At 35.1% G+C, this 22,819-nt stretch overlaps 1 protein-coding gene across 5 annotated transcripts in view; it reads left to right on the top strand.

Annotated features, from left to right (window-relative positions):
* The window catches only part of CAMK2D (calcium/calmodulin dependent protein kinase II delta), a 161,382-nt gene that overhangs the window by 114,025 nt on the left and 24,538 nt on the right, over nt 1-22,819 (top strand). Inside the window, exons 13-17 of one of the 5 annotated variants that reach the window (XM_058192328.1) lie at nt 2,022-2,059; nt 3,992-4,024; nt 8,802-8,861; nt 10,314-10,355; nt 14,263-14,311. In XM_058192328.1, coding sequence (XP_058048311.1) covers nt 2,022-2,059; nt 3,992-4,024; nt 8,802-8,861; nt 10,314-10,355; nt 14,263-14,311 — 222 coding nt within the window. The remainder of the gene's footprint in view (nt 1-2,021; nt 2,060-3,991; nt 4,025-8,801; nt 8,862-10,313; nt 10,356-14,262; nt 14,312-22,819) is intronic. The other 4 variants (XM_058192329.1, XM_058192330.1, XM_058192331.1 and 1 more) reach the window with 4 other exon arrangements.

Below are 22,819 nucleotides of genomic sequence, written 5' to 3'. Positions count from 1 at the left end.
TTGTTGCTGGGCAGACTTTTGTACTCATACTTCAATTTAAATATTTTGAGTCAAAATAACCACTTATAAAAGCAGCATAATCATTTTGCCACAGAAGGAAGATTTGGGGGAGTGCAAAGTCAGTTTTCAAATTGTTTATGCAGGTACAATCTTGTATGTTTTTCTTCAGCCATCACAAAAACAGAATTTCTATCCATTAAGTGTTTCTGTTCAGAGCAGAAGTTAATAATGCCACAGATAATGCTTCACTCTCATTAAGATAATTGCATTTCTGTTTGGTAGTACGGTATGATATAATTTAGAAACCCGTTTGCTCAAAATGGTTTAAATATCCAGTTCCAAATGAATTTATAGTTTGAAAAGTTACTTATTTCGTATGACAGGTAAAGTTATTGCTGTACAAACTTCATTTATATATCAATGATGATATCTAAAGTGTAAATTCTAACAATATTTTAGTTATCTTCTTAATTTTCCGTATATCTGTTAATGTTATTCTCATATAATTTCAACAAAACTACAAGATAAGGTGGCAAGGAAGAATAAGGCATATCTGCTTAAGTTCCCTAAATCGGATTTTCTCTTGGGAAAAAACAAAACAAATAGCTAGGTCTATGAGGGCGAACCTATGGCACGTGTGCCAGAATTGGCACGCAGAGCCCTCTCTGTTGGTACATGCACCGTTGTCCCAGGTCAGATCTCCATGGTGTTTCTTTCTTGAGCTTCTGCAAATGACGAAACAGAAGCTTACAAAAGAAAAAGATCTTGCTGTGCTGCTGGTGTTGGGATGCCCCGCCTCCTGCCGGCCAGCTGGTCTTTGGGTCTCTGCTGCGCATGCATGTCCCTGCATGCGTGTGTTCGCTTGCATGCGTAAACCTTTCCATTTGGGCGTGCACGTGTGCGCAGTTTGGCCACTCGGTGTCTAAAAGGTTCGCCATCATTGAACTAAGTCATTTTATAAAAGCTTATCAAATACATTTATTATTCTTAAGAGTACAACTTTTACCTTTTTAAAAAAAAATTCCAAGGACATGTCACAGGATCATAGGGATTAACAGGCACCATTTGATCTTCTTTGATTCTTTCTGCTTTGTCCCTTTTTGGAGGACAAAATATAGCTTGATACTTCTTCCCATCTTCTTTTTGTCTCTGCTGCTGAGAATTCCTAAATCACAAGATCCAGACCTTGGAATCTTCTCCAAACCTTTAGCTAGGAATGAGGAGGAAAGGAAATGAGTTTGTGAAAAATCTCAATTTGAACAATCCCGTTCATTTGCTTATGATCCAAGTGGTATGGGCTGGCCTCATTCAATTCTCTTCCATTGAGTTTCATGTGAGGTAATTTAAAACAAAAATATGAGAGGCGTTAAATGCTTTCTACCTCAGTTCTTCATTTGCACAACTTCAGGAATTTCTTGTCTATGACTAGGTTTGTTCTATCACTCATGTATAAGAAATGTGTGGATATATTTTATCATAGATAGTACCCTGTAATGTAATAACAGCCTAATGTAATAATAATTGTTTAATAATAATTGTAATGTAATAATAGCCTAATCTTTTTTATAGATGGAAAGATTTGCAGTAAGAAAAGTTTTTAAATTAACAATGTAAGGTCATATAAAATTATGAACTATAATTTGTTTGTCCTTTTTGTGTACTTTACATATCAAGATAGTGACAGTTCTGAGAGAAGGAAATTACATTATATTTGTTTTCTTTTACCAGCAACCCAAGGGGATTGTGGTAGATGCCTGATAAAATCTAATGTAAAATGATTACATTACCTGGTAGAAACTGAATCTTCCCTCCATATTTTCCAAAAAGTTTTGGATGACTCATAATCGTTGTTCGTATAAGAAAGATATCACATTATTATGGAAATACTTTGCTAAGAGATGGTAGAACAATGAAATGACAAATAATGGTAAATGGAATTCACGAAAAGAAAGAAAAATATTTTTCATAGTTTTCTTGTTAAATTAGTCAACTGACACTATTTGTTTCTTTCTGATTTATAGCAGCCAAGAGTTTATTGAAGAAACCTGATGGAGTAAAGGTAAGTTACAAATATAAAGGGCAGCTAATGATAGTCTCAGTAATTTTTCACTGGCAAATCACCTTCTAAATTCCAGGCCTTTGGGCACTGATATAACTGGTCCTGTTCTTCATTAAGAAGTCTATATATGTATGCACATACACAAGAACATGCAAACAAATGTGTACGCACACGTACACCCAAACACAAACAGAGGATGGTATCACCAGTGCCCTGTTGTTTATTTCAGAAAGTTAAGAACACAGTTCTCTTTCTTTTCTCTTTCTTTTTAACAGAAAATTAACAGTTAATAGAATGCTTTTTCAAGAGGCCTTTGCGGCAGCAAGTAATATTTACTTAGAAGTAGGTGAGGCAGGGATAATTTATAATTACTTAATTCAAAAGCTAAGTAATGTGTTTTACTTGTTGAACTTCTTAATGTTTCAGAATTGCAAATGTTCTGATTTTTCTTGTGAACTGCTTAGAGTCTTATTTTAGGAAGGGGCAATCCATAAATCATTGTGTTAATTAATTAATTTATTTTCTAGTCATGTTAATGATTTATCCCTTTCTAGCCATTTTTTGAATAGCATCCATTTTATAATATTTGCATTGAAAAAATTATCACAAAGTTGGCCAATAATTGTTTGTTTTTGTTTGTTTTTTTTGCATTTATATCCCGTCCTTCTCCGAAGACTCAGGGCGGCTTACACTATGTCAAGCAATAGTCTTCATCCATTTGTATACTATATACAAAGTCAACTTATTGCCCCCCAACAATCTGGGTCCTCTGCCAGAAGAAATCATTATACCTGGGCAGAAAATAATATATATATTATATATATTATAATATAATATATAATATATATATATATTATATATATAATATATTTTAAGATCTCGGTTACAAATTCAGATTGAGTAGGCAAAATTAGTAAGAAATACAAAATGGTTGTAGCTTTCCTATATGATATAGAATTTCTGAGCCTGTGGCCCTAGAATAGCATACAAGGAGAGATTGTTCCATATATAATGTTTTGGTACATAATAAATTAGTTTAAGAAAAATGGGGGGGGAAACAAGATTATTAGTTTTAAATGAAATGTTTCAGCTATTATTTGAAGTGTAATTTCTAAGTATCATTCAGTTTATTTGAACATTCTTGAAGTTAAGTTTCTATTCTTGCATTTTCTTTTCTTGAATCGGAACTTTAAAGTATATAACTCATTGTATGTTTCCATTGAATTTGTGATATGCATACATTTATATATTTCACTCATAAGCACACTGATAATCTAAGCCAGCTACTCTGAAACAGCCAAATTCAATATGATTTATTTCTGGACCCGGCCGGTGCACTTCCCAAGATTAGCTGGACCTATTGCAGAATGCTATTTGTGGTGCTGAGAATATGTTCTACTCCTTTTTCCACTAACCCCAATGGCTATGTGAGACTTCTCTGAATCCAAAGTCTATCCTTTTCAGTGAAACAAAATGGCTGCTTCTTTCCCACTATTGGTCAATTCATTAGAATGCCTTGCCTTAATTTATCTGTAATACTATACGCCCCAATTCAGGTAGTTCAGTAGTATTTTATTGCAAATCTCTAACAGTCTTGGTTAAAGTTGGTCTATTTAAACAGATATACTGATTATAGTTACTACCAGCAATTTGCAGCTATTGTTCTTGGAGTGGGGGGTGTTATGACGAATATTCAGAATTATTTCTGATACCTGTTCTCATAGTAGGGCACCATGAAAGGAGAATTCATTTTTCAGTGCCTATCAAAGAGGAGATTCTATTCATATGCAGAATATTTCTCCCATTTCTGAAAATTGGGCATTTTTAAAACAGGCAGCCAAACTACAACAAACATGTTCTCCATGCGTTGATTCTTTGAATCCAACCAGTCATATTTTCTTCTTTTCCTTTCTCTCTGACTGGTCATATCAGAAAAGGAAGTCCAGTTCGAGTGTTCAAATGATGGTGAGGATCTTTATCTGCCAGACTTTTCATCCTATGAAATGTTCACACTTAGAAATGAAATAGATGTATTTATCATTGAGTTGGTAATGTAACATCAGAAGCTACAAGACTTTTAAAATGCACACTTGTGACTTCGATATCACTGTGGTGTTACATCCTAAATAAATCATTTGCATTTTTTTTCCACACACTGTGCAAATATTGGCATGAAACTGATGGAATACTGGCTTTGACCCTATTCCACTACAGTAGCATTGTTATTTGAAAGCCTTCCATATTTTTCCTATGATCTTCTTGTACTTAAAGCAGGTAGATTTCTGAAAAGTAAAGAAAAAAAGTGATATATTCATTCCAGTAATCTTAGAACCTGGCAGGAATTTGGAGGTGTCAATTTAAGCCATCACTGGAGCCACCATTCACTGGTGGGTATTATGCAGTATTTGTACCAAACAGTACAGTCTGGTTTCTGTGATCACAGACTTATTTTAAATAAGTTTAATTGAGTGTGATATATGTTGAATCAGATAATCCAGTTGAGTTTATTATATTTATTTTATCAATACGATTACTCTTTTTTAAATAAAAACTGTTGGAAAAGTTAGGGTTTTCTTTCTTTGTACTATTTTAATGTAGAACACTATTTTTACCATGTGCTTAGAACTGCAAACCTGAATTCATAGATATTCATTCATAAATACAAGAAGGAAATGAAAAACAAATTATTAACAAATATTGCAGAATATCATAAATAGTTAACTCAAATTTAAAAAGAAGTAAAATTACATTGGTGAATAGAAAATGTTGAATCCTACTTGGCTATGCCTGTGTGTTTCCTGGGAGATTTTAAATGTTTGTTAAATTTGTAGGTGATTTAAATATTGTTATAGTATTTAATATTGTGGCAAAATAGATTAGAAGTGTGAATCAATCAGTAAATGTTGATTTTCGTCTCAGAATAGTTTCCTTATTTTTCTATTTCTGCATTACATCTGCAAAAGGTTTACTCTGTCTAAATTAAGACAAAAGAAACTATTTCTATTCTACTGATTCATGGGACATCAGTCTTTAGGAAAAGGGTCTACAATTCCACATTCATTTTAGAAGGTATTGGTTAATAGTACTTTGAAACCAGAGGTGGGTTTCAGCAGTTCTGACCAGTTCTGGAGAACCGGTAGAGGAAATTTTGAGTAGTTCGGAGAACCGATAGTAAAAAGTCTGACTGGCTCTGCCTCCATCTTTTTCTACCTCCCAAGTCCCAGCTGCTCGGGAGGAAATGGGGATTTTACAGAAACCTTCCCTTGGATTGGGGAGGGAATAGAGATTTTGCAGTAACCTTCCCCGGAGTGGGGTGGGAATGCAGATTTTACAGTATCCTTTCCCTGTCATGTCTACCAAGCCATGCCATGCCCACCAAGCCACACCCACCAAACCGGTAGTAAAAAAATTTGAAACCCACCACTGGTTGAAACCATAAAAATTTGAATTAGCTTCTAAAACCTTTTCCTAAATGTTAGTCCTTTAAAAAAAAAGATTATATGCATTAAAGGTGATAACTATCATTATTAGTGAAAATAATGATCTTCATTGCAATTTCTGAATGGTTTGTATATCATTATAAAACGACTATCCAGTTAGAGGCTGTAAGTTTTGAAAGGTATTTATGCCACTGATGTATAGATTTACATTGTAAAGTATTTTCTCTTGGCCACATATCCTTCTCAAGATTAAAACTGCTTGACTAATACTTCATATTTGATTCCTGCTCAGGATTTTGATACGCCATATTTTTTCTTTTTGTCTGTTTATTTTCTTCTATTTTTAAAGCACCAATTTTTTAGTATGCCAGCTTGTGTTCCTGTTAATGAGCTTGCTTGAAATTATAAATTACTTTTTTGTGTTACATAGAAAAAAAGCATGAAATTAGTTTTTTCACCCATCTTTTAATTCAAAATAAATTGGTAACTTTTAAAAAAATGTTTAATTGAAAGGATACAGAAGTTCCTGAACAATTTAGTAGTAGAACATTGTCTATGAACATTTCTGTAGATCATGTTTGTAGATTACTTAATATTCAATCTACAAGGCTTCATTTACAGAGCCTTGCTAATATGATTTCTTTTCCTAATACTGCAAGACCCTATTTTTTAAAATACTGCATTTTTGATAAAAGTACTGTGAATATTTCCCATTTTAAGCATACTGTAAATGGTTAAAGATGAACGTAGTGGATGTATCCCCCACCATGTTGTTATATCTCAGATCTATGATAGATAAGCTATCACAGAGTTTCATTTATTTTTATCACTTCTGTAAAATGTTTTATTTTTGTGGGTGACACTCAAGCTACCCTTTGAATTCCAAATGTTTGACTGTCTTCTCTGTTGTATTTAAATAACAACTTCAGATTCATCATCTCTTTGGCTTCATGCTTTTTTTAAGGAAAAATTTGACATCTCAGTATAGTCTGCCAGAATAATACTTGCATTACCCAATAATAAGTGTAAATGTGATATCATTAGCTGACCCATATTCATTTAATGCTGGTCAAAGAAGATGGGTGAAAAACAAAATTATTATTTTTATTTTACTTCTGTGTTGCTGATCAGTTAAACCTTTTGTCTGGTCAGCTCTATTGTTTCAAAAGTTGCTTTCATTCTCCATTCTCTCTGTTTCTCTCTGTTTATGCTTGTATATGTGGGTATACAGGCATACATATCGACACACATACACCCATGCCTGAAAATAAATATATTCATGGTAGTTCTAAATTTCAGCTTACTTATATGATGAAGAAAATTAATCAAATTTTCAAAATTACATTTAACACATGAGGCGGTTTTTAAAGCAGCAAATACAAAAAATTTTTAGGGTGCATTTGTGGTATGTGCGTTTTTAGTTCTTAAGAGTTTAAATCTAGTTCATAATGTAGATTAGACTGAAAGATTAATTTGTATACAGAGAAACCAGCCAATTTTGGATGAAACGATCTATTAATTTAGTTAATTTTCTACATAATTTACTTTAAAATGTGCTTACCAAATGAAAAAAAATTATATATGTCTCAGTGTTATGAATACTGTATGCTAATTATTCATTTGAGCTGTTCATTAATTCAAATCATGTTTAAAGTTATATTTCAGGAAACCAATCTTTCTGATTACATTGTTTTTAAAGGCTCAATATAGAAGAGATGTTTGCTATAATAGTTAAATAATAATAAATGTTTTATTGTTGATTAAAGTGATTTTCATTTGTATCTGGAGAAAAAAAAATATTATATTGTGCTGAAAATTTAGCCTGAACTTCAGATAACAACATTTTTCTTCCTTGGCAGTGAGTTAACATAATTTTTCATATTTAAGAGATATTACTTAACAACAACAAAAAAAATTGAAGGAATGTTTTTCTTATAAGTAACCTTATTTAAGGACATATTTATTTATTTAGTTTTATTTATTTATTTATTAAATGTTTATGCCACCCAAGACACAAGATGACTCTAGGTCAGGGGTCTCCAACATTGGCAACTTTAAGCCTGGAGGACTTCAACTCCCAGAATGCTGGGAGAATGCTGGGGAATTCTGGGAGTTGAAGTCCTCCAGGCTTAAAGTTGCCAACGTTGGAGACTCCTGCTCTAGGTGACAGCATCTATTTAAAGGTAGATACTGTGAATCCATGTGATCCATAGCAAGGAAATATTCCCTTATGGTTAAGTAGGAGACTAAGATATATGTCAGTCTGAAACTGAACTAATACCTGATGTACTTCTTCAGCATCCAGTTTTTGTCGCCATGATGTAAAAAAGATGTTGAGACTCTAGAAAGAGTGGAGAGAAGAGCCACAAAGATGATTAGGGGACTGGAGGCTAAAACATATCAAGAACGGTTGCTGGAAATGGGTATGTCTACTTTCATGAAAAGAAGGACTAGGGTTGACATTATAGCAGTGTTCCAATACCTCAGGGGTTGCCACAAAGAAGAGGGAGTCAAGCTATTCTCCAAAGCACCTGAGGGTAGGACAAGAAGAAATGGGTGGAAACTAATCAAGGAGAGAAGCAACCTAGAACTAAGGAGAAATTTCCTGACAGTGAGAACAATTAATCAGTGGAACAACTTGCCTTCAGAAGTTGTGAATGCTCCAATAGTGGAAGTTTTTAAGAAGAGATTGGACAACAATTTCTCTGAAAAGTTATAGGGTTTCCTGCCTAAGCAGGGGATTGGACTAGAAGACCTCCAAAATTCTTCCATCTCTGTTATTCTGTAGTAATCAACAGCAAGCCATTAATGGTTTGGTTTTCAAATATTCTGGACTACAGCTCCCGTATTTTTTAAAGAATTGGCAATGCTAGCTAAAGTTGATGGGAGTCGGAGCAAAACAACTAGAAAACATTTTGTTTGTCATGTTCAGTAATATCTCATATAAATGTGGAAAGTGACAAATCAGCTTTTTGTCCTATTTAAATTTGCATTAATAACACATCGCTTAATACAAAGTATTTTTAAGAAGCTGCTTTGTAACACGTTTGAAATGATAATCTGTGAAATTCCTCCTATACAGCAATGTTAAACTGGATTGAAAAGTTTGCTGCAGTTGTTTCTTATAAATGTGTTCTTGCTATAAATTCATCCATTTATCTTTATCATCATAGAGCAGCTATTCAATAGCATTCTATAGAAGACAGACTCAATAGCGTTCTACAGAGGCAGATTTATAGATATGATTAACTGAAGAGAGAGGTCTAAGGCTTGTTTTGTTTCTGTTTTCTGCATATCTACAGATAAACAACAAAACCAACGTAGTAACCAGCCCTAAAGAAAATATTCCCACCCCAGCGCTGGTATATCTGGCTTTATCCTTAACTTGTTTTTGAGTTCCATTTCCATCTTTTTTTCCTCATTCGCATTCTCTTTCCTTTCTACTTTTTTTTACTTCTTGTTTGCTTTTTAAAATTGTCGAGCTTTTTCCTTCTTTTTCTCTTTCTTGGGAGCTGGGGATTGTACTTCTTAGGAGGTAGTTTGCTGTCAAAGAGTGTTATTTGTAATTAGCCGGTGTGCCATGGAAGGGGATGCACTTACACAGTAGTAACATTGGTCACCGCCACAGTTGAATTTCTTTGCATGCTGTGTAAGAAAGTGAATAGAGTGTGCTTTTGTGTTGCCTTTAGCTTCTTTGCCTGATTGCTATTTCAGTATTTACAAATTAGGTTCCAACCAAATTTCTTCAATTTAACAAGAGTGTCAAGATCAAGGAGAGCTAATGAGATTATTGCTAGGCAACAACCAAGTAGACCTTATTCAGCTTTTCATTCCTTTACTTTCTCAGCAGGACTTTGCATGACTTTGCTTACTGAGATCTAGAGGCATCTAGTACTGAAAGCTTGCTATACTTTACGGTTATCTTTGATTATATAAAAATCATTGTGCCATAATAGCCCCTGCGGGGAATGTGTAACTAATGAGTTTGGCTATTTATATCATAACCTTGCTTCTTTTGTTTATTCTGATTTCTCAGGGCTATGTGGCAAAGCTTTAAAATTAAGGCCTGTTTTTATTAATTGACAGAGATATCCCACCTTGCATAGTTTGATAAATTTGGAAAAAAAATTGATTTTGTCAAGTTTTACAAGACACTCCAATTTACTTGGAGGTACTAGCTTCATAAGATATGTTTACAAGGTATTTCCCAAATGCCTTTGCACAATTTATGAAAACGCTTAAATCCACCCCAGATTGAAAATGCTGGGCTCACATCTAAAGATTGTGTGGCCTTGGAAAACTCTAACTAAAACGAATTAAAGGCTGTTAGCACTTCTCATTGCTCCTTGGATTGTTGCATACTTACGAATGCACATCATGCAGGTGCTTAGCCTATTATGATCTCTTGTATTTTTGTAACTTTAATTGTGGTTTAATCAGTTAATTAATATACTTTCCCTCACGGAAACTATGTCAAAAAAAAAGAAGGATGGTATAAATGATGTAAAGAACAGGATGGCCATACAAATGATCAGTGCATTTGCTTGGAAAATTCAATGCCTCTCTAGATCTCCAGAATTTCAAAGCCCTGCTAGTTTCCAGATCATCACTAAGATTTTTTTGCATGTTGCTACACTAGATATGATTACTTTTCTAGCATTTGTCCGGTGACATCCTCTGGCAGCAGTTAACATTGCTTTAGCTCTTGTCCGTATTAAGCACATTTCATCTGGTCATTTCATTCTTCCTTCTCTTACTAATGCAAAATCTATTGACCAAGAACTGTTTTTTCTCTCTATTTTACTCTCACTCAGGAGCCCCAAACTACAGTAATCCACAATCCAGATGGAAATAAGGTATTCAGAAAGGGAAGTTTGCTCTGTTCTTTTCAAGTTCCATGTTCCATTCAGTTTTCCAAATCGCTATGTTAATGCAAGTGTTAGCTAGGAAATTGATTAGGAATTCATGAAGTCTGTAGAGCCCTATGCCATTTGTAACCAGATCCTGGTGATCACTTTTCCTCGACCACAATAGAGATCAGACAGGTTGAGAACCAAGAAATTGTAGTGTGAGCTGTTTAATTCTTCTAGTTTCTCTTTCAGGCTTCTAGTTTGGAATAGGGGAAAAAACAGTTTTCTTCAAATGCAGGGTACTCTTTTATTAATGCAATAATTACTAAAGTTCAAGGAAGACACACTCAGAGATTTATTTTATCTTCTGTTTTTCAGCCTGGTCATTCATCTTTATGCAGTCAAACTAGGAATTCTTTGGCAAAGCACTGCTAATTTTAAATTCCCTAGTGAGCTACACCTATGTGCATTTTAGCAGATGCTATTCTTATAAAGTTGTAATATCTTTTCCTCCATAGAAACTTGAATACAGATTATCAGTTGTGTTTGGTTATTTATATATTTCTTGATTGATAACATTTATATGACTGCCCATCTCAAGAGAACTAGGCAGCATGCAGGAAAAAATAGAAAAATACGAAACACATCTAAAGCAGTCAAACCAAAAGGTTAAAAATGCATAAAACATAAGAGATTAGATCAAGCAAGGAACCATCTCAAGATATCATCAGCCCCAATCAATATTTTAAACTTTTCCAGTTATGAACAGCAATTCTGTTATTGGCAGTCAAAATAAATTTACCGGCATGCCCCTTATGTTCCTCTCTGCCTTCCTGGGGATTCCAATAGCTCAGTGCATATATGACCCTTGAAGAAGATATAGAACCAATGAAAAACAATATGGTCTGGAAAAGAAGCTTTCCATTCCTAAATAGAGGAATAACTTCATTGACTTTTCGCTGAATCAATCAGCTACTCACACTTTCAGTGACAAAAATGTTATTTTTGGGTATTACCCATTACATTTTTGTTCTAGTGTTCAGCTGTATGTGTAGGATTGGAATTGTGTTACATTTTTAATTTTCTTTCTGTATAAACTTGAAAAGGGGCTAAGTGACTTAAACTCTGAGATAAGCAACTATCATTTTACAGAAGAAGAAACCCTGTGCTACAGTGTTTAATACTACAATGTTTAATTCTACGGTGTGTTTACTGCAATCCAATAATGGAAGAAAATATCTCTTTATACTTTGTCATCAGTATTCTTGTCTGATTTAATTTACTTGTAACTTACTCTGTTGTGTTTCTGGATAGTAGTTGAGCATTAGCATTAATACTATAATCTTTTCTCAAGCACAAATATTAGCTTATTTTATATAGATCTGTGACTCATTTTCATATTTATGTGTTAGATTTTTATGTTTGCCTTGCTATCACTTCCTCATTACATCGTATTTTGGCTTTTATATTATATGTAAACAATATGAAATTTACATTGTATATTTTCACTAATATCAAAATTTTACTTGACCTCAAAGTCCATATTAGGCAAACCATCGTAATTCTCTAACATGACTAAATTGTTTGTTTTCCCTGTATAATTATATAAATGGTTACTGCCCTTCCTACTTCCTGTTAAACAGAAGCCAAAATGAGTTTCAATATGGAAGAAACAAAACTTTTGTAGAAGAAATATTTGTTAAATGTGCATCACTTACGTCTCCCCCCCCCCTAAAAAATAAAGCCCAAAATGATGGGCAAATTCAGTGTTTCCATGGAGTTGACTTCAAAGGTGATGCATGAAATTTCTTCTGCATAAGTGTGTCTAGGTTTCATAATCATTTCTAAGAGTGACTTTTATAACCAAGCAACTCTCTGTATATATCATTTTTCAACCAGTCAGAGCATGGTGGTTTATTTTCAATGGATGGACAAATATTTGGGATGATGTGGCATTCACTGACACATGTGTTAGTGTGTGTATATCTTGCTGACAATACATGTTTGTTTGAATTAGCATTACAGAAAGAAAGGACACTACCAAGAACTGTTGATATTGATTGTGAATTATGTTTATCCCAAACAATGAGACATCTAAAAGAAGTTAAGACTTATAAATCTAAATAACTTAATACAGTGTTGTAGTTTTTCCACATATGCTTTTGGGATATGAACAAAAGAGTTCTCTCTTTTTTAACCTGGTAATGAATCTTAGTTATCTCAAGTGGTTAAACCAATAGTCATATACAAGTGTATACTTTGTGCAAACCTATATTTGACGATCTGTTGACCTTATCCTTCGGTTATAAGAATTGTGCTTAATTAAGCATACTTTTAAGGGTCTAAGTGCCCCATAATTCTTAGTCACCCTTAATACTTAAATGAAGTTAATACCTTTTTCTTATTTTATTTCTTTTTATTTTATTTCTTAATCTTATTTATTTTTCTGCTTTTGTTTTTTGTTTTGCCAAGTTTCATAAAAAATCTTTGCAAAGTCATTTTTTGAAAAAAAATATAAGGCTATACTTTTTACTATCTTTGATAGTGTCCTTTTAACTGTATCAACTAACTATTTTTGTTATTTATAATCCATCAAACATCAGAGGTACTTGCCTTTTTGATACTAAAATAGGCTTTTCAAATCTGCTGTCTGAGAAACTAGTAATTTTAAACTGGCAGAGAACAACATGTCTGAAAAGGATAGAGTGAAAATTTCACAAGAAACAAACATAAACACAGATATTTTTTGAGCACATCTGTGTTATATAATTTGCCAATAACTACTTCTCTATTGAATATATTATTTTTTTAATTATTGCAACAAAATAGAAAGTCTCAGTTATATTTCAGCTATATTTGTACTGCAACATTTTCAAGACTGAAAAATATAATATTCATAGGAATCCTTGTAAATCATCAACACCCAGATTGGACTTTGCTGTTTCAGCAAAGGATGCAAATTCTTTTAAATCCTACCAGGTCTCCATAATTTTAGTCAAAGCTTTAATAAAGCAACACTTTTCTTTGTGCATTCAGGACTGGAAGCCTATTATACAACATCATGTCTTGAAACTTCCCATTTTCATATCATCAGGGGAAGTGGAAATGGCAGGGTAAGAGCTGCTTCTGTTTAAGAAACACATGCTCAAAGGCCCTTGAACAAGTGGGACATCTTGATTGTAAAGTAATCTGAATCCTAGCAATGGAAAGCCAATTAGGTCTTGTGGCTAGAAATCAGGAGACCATGAGTTCAAGTCCCATCTTAGCCACGAAAGCCGTGAATGACTTTTGACCAGTCATTCTCTCTCAGCCCAATCCACCTCATAGGTTTGTTATTGTGGGGAAAATTGGAGAAGGAAGGTGTGTTTGCTGCCTTGAGTTAGGTAGAAATAATTTAAAAAGGCAGAATACGAGTAAATAAATGCCGCAGACTGGATTATGTCAAGGTCAAATCAATGTGAGCTTTTCTAGGTCTACAATATTGTTAAAAGATTGTAGATCGAGCTACAGTATTAGCCTATTTTTATAGGGACTATTTAGCTCTATGTTCAGTGTTTGCCAGTCTTAAATGACTAGTTCTGACAGCCAATGTTCATAATTTTGCTACCATTTATCTAAAAAGTGTCAAAAGGGCTTAAGAAAACCAAATCTGTTCATTCTTCACAGTTGTATTTCCTTTTTGTTCCTATGAAGTCCAGCATAGGTCAATAGGAAATGCATCTCTTTTAATGTTCCTTTCAAACTGCCTGATATTTGACTTAAACCAGAAGCCGTCATTCACTGTGATTATTTGTCTAAGTCTTAAATTCATATGGCCTGCTTCAGAGCTTTGCATGATTTGTTTAATACCATACATCCAAAGCAGATGTTAAGAGTGTGGGATCCTTTAATGAATTACTCTTGTACTCCACAGGAATCAACAGAGAGTTCCAACACAACCATTGAAGATGAAGATGTAAAAGGTATGATATGAAGAGATATCATATTTTTTATACAAATATAACAGTTGCTCATGTTTGGTATTATTTGTTTAACGCGCGAAGTAAAAAAATTCATTATCATGTTAGAAAAAAAATTAATAGAATAGGAATAGGAGGTGGGATGCATCAACTCATTTGTCCGTATAACAGCATTTACATCACATTCAGAGGTTTGTTGACTTTAGAACTTTAGTAATTTATTTTCCCAGCACTATATGTTGTTTTTGCTGTTTTAACTATTATCCGCTAGCCTTGAACCTGAACACACCCTATGTTAATTGGCAGGTGTATTGTGGACAGGATTCCATGCCATAGTTGTGCTGCTTCCTCAGATTTCTTGGAATATATTTTTCTTGGTTTCATAAGCTCTTCGGTTGCTACACTGTCCAAAAAACAAATTGTTTCTTATTTAAATGTATAGTATTTGTGAAAGTATTCCCATGCTGCTTTCTTCTACCAGCTAAGTGTATCCGTTTGTATCCCAAACTTTTCAACAGAACAATGTTCTCTGAAAAACTTGAATGATATAATAAAATCTCAGATAAAATCTCATCATTGGTCATGTGACCTGGTTTCACTGTTTGGCCTGGATTTCTGTTAAATTAAAAGTAAATAAGTAGAGTATATTATAGATAAATTATTGCTGTGTTTATGGGCAGATGTATAAACTGTCCAGACTTTTCCATTTTTACACCTTTTCAGTTGAGTTAAACCAGCAGTCCATGACTTACAATTGGTCATTTAAAGTTCTGATGGACCTGCCTGATGGATACTTATGACAGATTTGAAGTTCCAATGGTTCCCCCCTCCATCCATGCACAGTCACATGACTGTAATTTGAGTGCTCACAACCAGGCTGCATTTACGGCTCTTTACAGCATTCCATGGTCATGTGACCGTATTTTACGATTCTTTTGTCAAAAACTGGCATTTATTTCTGGTTTTCAGCAAAACCACACCCATAGTGAGTGATTGGTTTCCTGAATGTCTGTGGCATTTACTTAACAATCGCTGCAAAAAAAAAGGTGCAAAATTGAGTCAGTCACATGTTATATAAATATCTGAGCAAGACAGTTTATGACCATCATAGTTACAATTGTGATGTATAGGCTCCATTACAGTCATAATTTGAGGACTACCTGTAGATAGATGTATAACCATGGCTGCTATTCCCATTAATTCTATTTTTGGGGAGCCAGTTGTGAAGTTGGAAATTGAGGGCAAGTGACTATGGGATAGTGTAATAAATGCATGCCAGTGCAAAGCACCTAGATAGTGATCATCATGGGCACCATGACCATGGGGCCCTGAGATAGCCATAACTGCAAGGGTTGGGTGGAAAACTTCTTTTCTTTTTTTCAACCAAGAGATTGAGAAAAAGGCTAGGGGTTGGACTAGATGACCTGCAAGGTCCCTTCCAACTCTGTTAATCTGTATCTAAACAGTGTCAGGTACAAGCCAAGAGATGAGATAGCAAGACCCAATCGAGTTTCACCCTTTATTTTCTTATACCTAATAGACAGAATCTTGCCAAACTAAAGCTATAATTCTTACCTACATCCTGAAATATTCTAATGTAGGACTACCCTGAATCTTGGGAATAGCACAGTCCCCTCCCCTCCCGCTACAGATTGCGCAGTCTCTTAATCTGGATCTTCTACTGGGAAATCTGTGTGATGCCAAAAGTTTCCCTTCTAGTCTTGCAAGTGCAAGGTCTGACAGTAACATCATATCAAAGACCTTTATAGATACAGATGCAGACATAGATAATAATATCGATATACAGTAGCTATATGGAGCATTTTCAAAAATAAAACCTGTTTAGATGCTAGTATTTGTAGTTTTCTGGGTAATTTTTTTAAGTCTTGACTGACTCCTTCTATTATGATAGCATGCTTTCAAAATAATTCAGGTATGAATGGAAGACTCTGGCCATTTGGATATTAGCACACACTCCTCATTAGGGAATGATGGAAATAATAACAACTTAAGTAGCCATCAGTTCCTTGCATTTATTGTACAGCTTTGATCCATCCAAAATTAAATGGCTGAAGAAGACTTTGCCATGTAAGTTCAAAGGCGTATTTTTCTAGATGGAGCACTCCTTTGTAAATAGGGTTGGATGCTGGGTCACCATTTCAGAGCTAGTTCCTTGAATACCTAATGACAGAATTCCTAATCTACTGCCTTTACTAGAAATGCAGGGATACATTCAGAGATGTATCTGCTGTGAAAATAGTGCATCCTGAACGATATAGCATGGTGAAACACCATTTGTATTATATCATAAATTGCTTCATAATATGAAATTGATTTATGTCATAAAATGTGTTATAAAATTTGCCAAATTCCATGGGAATCATTGATCCGAGATTTTGGACGCATTCTGTAAGTTAGCTCTTTTGAAGTATTAACCCTACCCTGTAGTGCACTATTTCACCCGGGAAAAGATTACAGGAATCAACGTTTTAGTAATATGTAGATATACATTACAGGTAGCTGATAGGGCAGTGATGGCTAACCTTTTATTTATTTATTTATTTTATTTATTTATTTGATTTGATTTTTATACCGCCCTTCTCCCAAAGGACTCAGGGCGGTGTACAGGCGAAAGTAAAAAAGGAACAATACAATATACCATTTAAAATGCAAGTTAAAAAACTTATTATAATCAGCCTAAGAACTTTAAAATATATAAAAAACTAAAACCCCAATTTAAAATTAATAATAAGAAATTTAAAATCGATAAAACTTAAGCCAGCCCTGCGCGAATAAAAAGATGTGTCTTCAGTTCGCGGCGAAAGGTCTGAAGGTCCGGTATTTGGCGTAAACCCGGGGGAAGCTCATTCCAGAGTGTGGGAGCCCCCACAGAGAAGGACCTTCCCCTGGGGGCCACCAGCCGACATTGCTTGGCGGACGGCACCCTGAGAAGTCCCTCTCTGTGAGAGCGTACGGGTCGGTGGGAGGCATGCGGTAACAGCAGGCGGTCCCGTAAGTACCCAGGCCCTTTTTGCCATCACATGCCAAAAGTGGGGGGAGCACAGGGGGGGTCACCCACATGCATGCCACACCCATAATTCTATCCCCCCCGTGCATGTGCATGCAACCCCCCCCACGCTCCCATGCTTTTGGCACGCGATGGCATGGTGGGCCCGTTTTTCGCTCTCCCCAGTTGGGAAATGGGTTGTTCCCGGCCTCCAGAGGGCCTCCAGAGCGTTGGGGAAGGCCTAGAAAAGCTCTGGAGCCTGGGGAGAGTGAAAAACGGGCCTTCCCCGGAGGCCCTCCAGAGGCTGGAAACAGTGTGTTTCCTTACTTCCAGTGGGTTCAGAGGGCCTGAAAATCAGCTGGCCGGTGCACACATGCACATTGGAGCGGAGCTCGTGTGCCCACCGATATGGCTCCGCGTGCCACCTGTGGCATGCGTGCCATAGATTTGCCATCACGGTGATAGGGAGAGAAAGTGTAGGGAAAAGAAGAGTTAAGAAGACCTTCTCATACTGATAATGGCTTCCTAGGCAAGGGTTTGTTTTGTTTTTTTTAAATCCTAAATTCTGGGATACTGTATCTCACCATGTTGTATGATTGATTTTTCAGTACAAGATTTTCTCAACAGTGACAGACAAATTTTATAAATATTAATGTTGTGCCTATCCTTAATTAAATGTATATTAGAAATTAGTCAAAATAAAAATGTAAAAAATATTTTTAAAAAAGGGGGAGCCTTTTAGTATCTTCCTAAGCATGGAAAGACTGTATAACATAATGTAAACTATTACATCCATTATTTGTTTTACAAGTCCTGGTTTTAGGGTTAATTATTTAATAAGATTCATTTATTCATTCAATATTATGCATTGGACTTCATCATTATAGCCAGAAAACTGCTAGAATAGTATAATGTAATATTTTGGAGATTTAATGGTACACAACTAGATTAGTTGCAGCAGATTTTGATACTCTTATTCTTACACAAGATACTTCCATGCATTTTATAAAATCTCTCTTTCCCCTATATTTGGTAAACTTCAGCATAATGAATGAAAGTCATGTATTAATTAGAGGTTTATTTACTGATTTATATTATTTGTAGTTGGATCACAATGTTATAAACAGACAAGGTATATTGACTTTGTTTCTTGTGATAATTATTTATCTTTGTAAGATTATATAACATGGTGGGAATCTAAGAATATCTTTCATGCTACTGGAATGTAAATTGAAACCAAATGAGATTTTTCCATCTCTGTTTTTCTTATACATTGATGTTGCAATGTACTGGTTTCATTTGTTGTGTGTAATTAAATTACTACTTTGAGGTTTTGTTCTGGCCCTCTTTTCTTTTCCTTTTATCTCCATCTATCTCCCTCCACCCCCAATACAATTCTCAAAAAGGAGGGTCACATGTAGGTATTAAGTTCTATTCATCATTCTCCTTCTCTGATGGAATCATCGGTTGAAGTAGAGGGAGTCCTTCCAGTGGGGGAGTAAAGAGACATTCCAGCATAGAGTCGATTTGGGGAAGAAAAGGTCTGAGAATTTCATGCTTAAGACTACTACAAATCTACTGTTTCCCAAGGGAGGGCAGTCAGTCTGGTAAGATCCTTGTAAATAGGTGTTCAACATTAAAGGATACCTTTATCCTATTCAGAGTTGTTCTGGTTGCTTGTTGTTGTTTTTTAGTAGCTATTCCTATTGTCAATGTCTCTGCTTCTCCTTATGCTCTATAGCTTCATCTTTATTCAACTGTTGTGTTTCCATCAATTCAATGGCAGGATTCAAGAATTTGGCAGATGCACAGGATATCTTGCTTGAATATGAGCCTTCTCAGTCCACATCTCCCTCTCCTTTGTGTAAGTTGAGAGATGAAGTCCATGTAGTTACTAATCCATTCCCAGATGGAATTAAGAGATGAGTCATTTAAAAATAGTTTAGAGGTGAAGTGAAAATAGGCACTTATTGTAATTTGAAGACTTGTTGCTTCTCTTGTTGATGTGAATGAATATATTTTCTTACTTCCATAATTAAGTTTCCATTCATGAAACTTAAAAAATAATTACTCACATATTAGTTGATCATATATGATTGCTTTGACAGACAGATAACTGAACTATCCTTCCTGTGATCTGAATCAGGGTAGCCATTTTTACACGCATAGAATGAAAAGAAGTTCAAGTTTAATTCACATATAAGTGCACTAGAGAATAGTGCCAAAGACTGAAATTGCTTATAGAATGAAGTATATTCAAATTGAAATTATAAAAATATATTATTGGGGGAATGATATATGGATATCTAGATGGATATGAAAAATAAGAGAGACTTTCTTAGTTGAAAATTCCCAAAAGTAAAACTTTAATGACAGATGGCTTTGCTGTAAAATTGGAACATTCAATAGTTATGCTAGAAACAGATTGTAATAATCACATTTTTAAAAGCATAATTGAAAGCAATTATATTTAAATAAAACATATTTTCTTTTAAACAAAGAATTTGCTTGAAATCCATGAACCCCCACTTTGAATATTTAGAGAAAAGGTTTCCTGTCTAAATTCCATCAGAATAAAAATAAACCTTGGTAGAGTACAAATATTTGACTTCTGTGCATTTTGGAGTAGCATACATATATATGGACAAAACATATTCTGACAGGCCTGATGTAAACCAGTGTGAATTCTAAATAATAGTATGACTACAGGTACTTCATTTAAATAGGCATATTATGAAATTGAGAAGAGGCTCCATTTAAGTGAGTCCCTGCAAGTCTTCTGAACCCTGACTTGATTTCCACCCAATAATCTTTCGTTCATTTAATAAAGGTCTAAAAACACTAGAGCTTGAAGCCCAGACCTAAAAACTAAAAACAAAATCTTACTAAATGGACGGGAAATACCACATTAGTTCCTTATTATGAAGCATAATAGAATTCTGTATTGGATGTTAATCTCTGCTACAAACTAAAGAAATATCCGTGGACAGGAAAATGTGAAGCATTTTAAATGAGAGATATCAGTGCGTTCCAGAAACAGATTACAAAGCAATCACTAGGTTTGCAAACCAAAAGCATCTCATTCCTAAAGTATATAGAAAAGGTTAATATGGCTTTCTTCTTATTAGATGGATATTGCAGCCCTTTTCTAGATGGTGTTGTTGATTCGGAAAACATCTGTGAAATGGATGAGGCTAATGAGGATGCTCTACACAGCATCCATAACCAAACTTTGGGCACAGAGGGAGAGTGAAACCTCCCCCAGGAAAGCAGGTCTGTGTCTTGCTTATGTAGAAATACTTGAGATGCGTCTCGTTTCCCAGGTATAGGTTAAAAAAAAAATTCAGTGAGTTCAAATGTAGGATTGTTTGTTTATTAGATTTAAACCCTGTCTTTCCTCCAAGAGCTCAAGGTAACATACATACCTGTGTTTCCCCAAAAATAAGACCCTGTCTTATATTTTTTTGAACCCTGAAATAAGTGCTTGGCCTTATTTTCGGGGAGGTTTTATTGGGGCGCGTGGAGTAAGTTGGGGCTCTTCTTGCTGTCTTACCTGATTTCCAGCTCTGCATTTAAATATTTTCGGGGAGGACTTATTTTAGGGAGTAGGCTTATTTTAGTGCATGTGCTCTAAAGCCCAATTGGTCTTATTATCAGGGGATGTCTTATTTTCAGGGATACAGGGTACCATCTCTCCCTTTGTGCTCCACACAGAAACTAACCCTGTGAAGTGATTCAAGCTAAGACAGGGGTGTCACTCACGGCCCGTGGGCCAGATGTGTCACGCACTGGCCATTCACAACCCCAGTTTTGCGAAGTGGGAGGGGAGTCGCGATACATCATGTGATGACAACACGACTGTGAGTTTGACACCACTGAGCTAAGAGATCCAGAGTCATCTCAATTAGCTTTTATGACTGGAGATACATTGGGTAGATCTCAGATTCCAGAATCTGTTTGAAATCTTAATTATTTTTTAATCTTCCCATTAACTCCTTGATTTCTTTCTCCCCCTCCTCCCAAAAAGGAAAGCCTTGTACTGTACTGAGAATGAAAGAAAAGCAATGGTTGGAGGCCCTCTATGATTCCAAATCCTTCCTGGTGTAATTAGGTGTAAGCTGCAAGCCCAGGGATGAAATCTATTTACCTTCTTCACCGATTCAGAAGTGCATGTGCAAGCACGGACCTTCTGCGCAAACCCTTCTACGCATGTACAGGGGGTAAAAAACATGACGACTGGGCGGGTGGCAGAGCCTCGCGCTGCCATCACTACCAGTTCAGCCGAACCACTCCGAATCGGTAACATTTCACCCCTGTGCAAGTCCCAAGATTTCTCACAAAAGATAACTCACAGAATATCCTTTCCCATCTTCTTATTTCCCATGGTCTTTTTCTCAGAGTAAGGATTTCTTTGCTGTTAAAATGGAGGGAAATGGCAGAAAAGAAAGAGAGAAAGGATGCAATGATGATTCCTACCATTTTTAATCAAACTCATTCCTTGACTTGAGTTGATTTCATCAGGAGCAGGGTCTCATTTTTCTGTTTTTGAACAGCGATTGTGTTAGAGTCTAAGACAAGATGTTACAAAAGAAGAAATGTTTAAAAATTATAGTCAATATTAAAAATAACCGGTTGATCCCAGAAGAACCTATCCCAGAAATTCACATGCGGTGTGTTCTCACTTATAGTGTCACTAATTTAAAGATAGTTATAAAAAAAATTGCCTCCTCAGTGCTGGCTAGCAATTTTATAGTGAATCTAAAATATGTGGGAATATAAATTTTTGGCTTTTTGGCTCTCCCAAAATCTTGCCGTTGCATTTGAAACAGACTTTTTCCATGGCAGTGATCCCATATCTGTAATCAAGATTCAGGCCAAATGGAGAAGTAGTATTTACATGTTTGGGAAAGGGTAATTATTTATTTACCTGTAGCCAGGTGTCAGTTATTCTAATGCAACTGTTACAATTGAAGAGTTACCCATATCCATTAGTACGTTTGAATAAAAGATATACAGTAACTTTATTGGTTTTCATTTTAGGGAATGAAGTGTTTGCGTTTTCACTAAACATGCATTGAATCTCAGGAGGATCTTTGCTTCTTAGGAAATTGAAGAGAGAATCAGCTATCTTAATACTCTTGCTAGTTCATTACTGAATGAATTGCTTGGAGATCCAGAAATATGAAAGCCAGATCACTGTACAGAGAATTGTTCATGCTGTTTAAAAGCAACATAAAAATATTTACATGCATTAAAAAGAGTCCCTGGCTTCTTTTTTGTAGTAAGCAATGTCAGAATAATCTGTTTTTCAAAGTTAAATATTTCTTATGATTTTTTTCTGTATGAAATTCAAAGACTGTTTACCAGTAATCAAATTATAGTCTTAACGCAATCAAGCTTAAGTCAATTTTCAACCAAATATGTGGTATGAAAATAGCCCATCATATTTATCTACAATTGTCCAAAGTTAGTTTATTTTCCCCAGCAATTTAGAGCAGGGGTAC

Source organism: Ahaetulla prasina, chromosome 8 (assembly GCF_028640845.1).
Source record: "Ahaetulla prasina isolate Xishuangbanna chromosome 8, ASM2864084v1, whole genome shotgun sequence".
NCBI classification, from domain to species: domain Eukaryota; kingdom Metazoa; phylum Chordata; class Lepidosauria; order Squamata; family Colubridae; genus Ahaetulla; species Ahaetulla prasina.
Note: the sequence above shows the minus strand (reverse complement) of the source record. Positions and strands in the feature narration are given on the sequence as shown.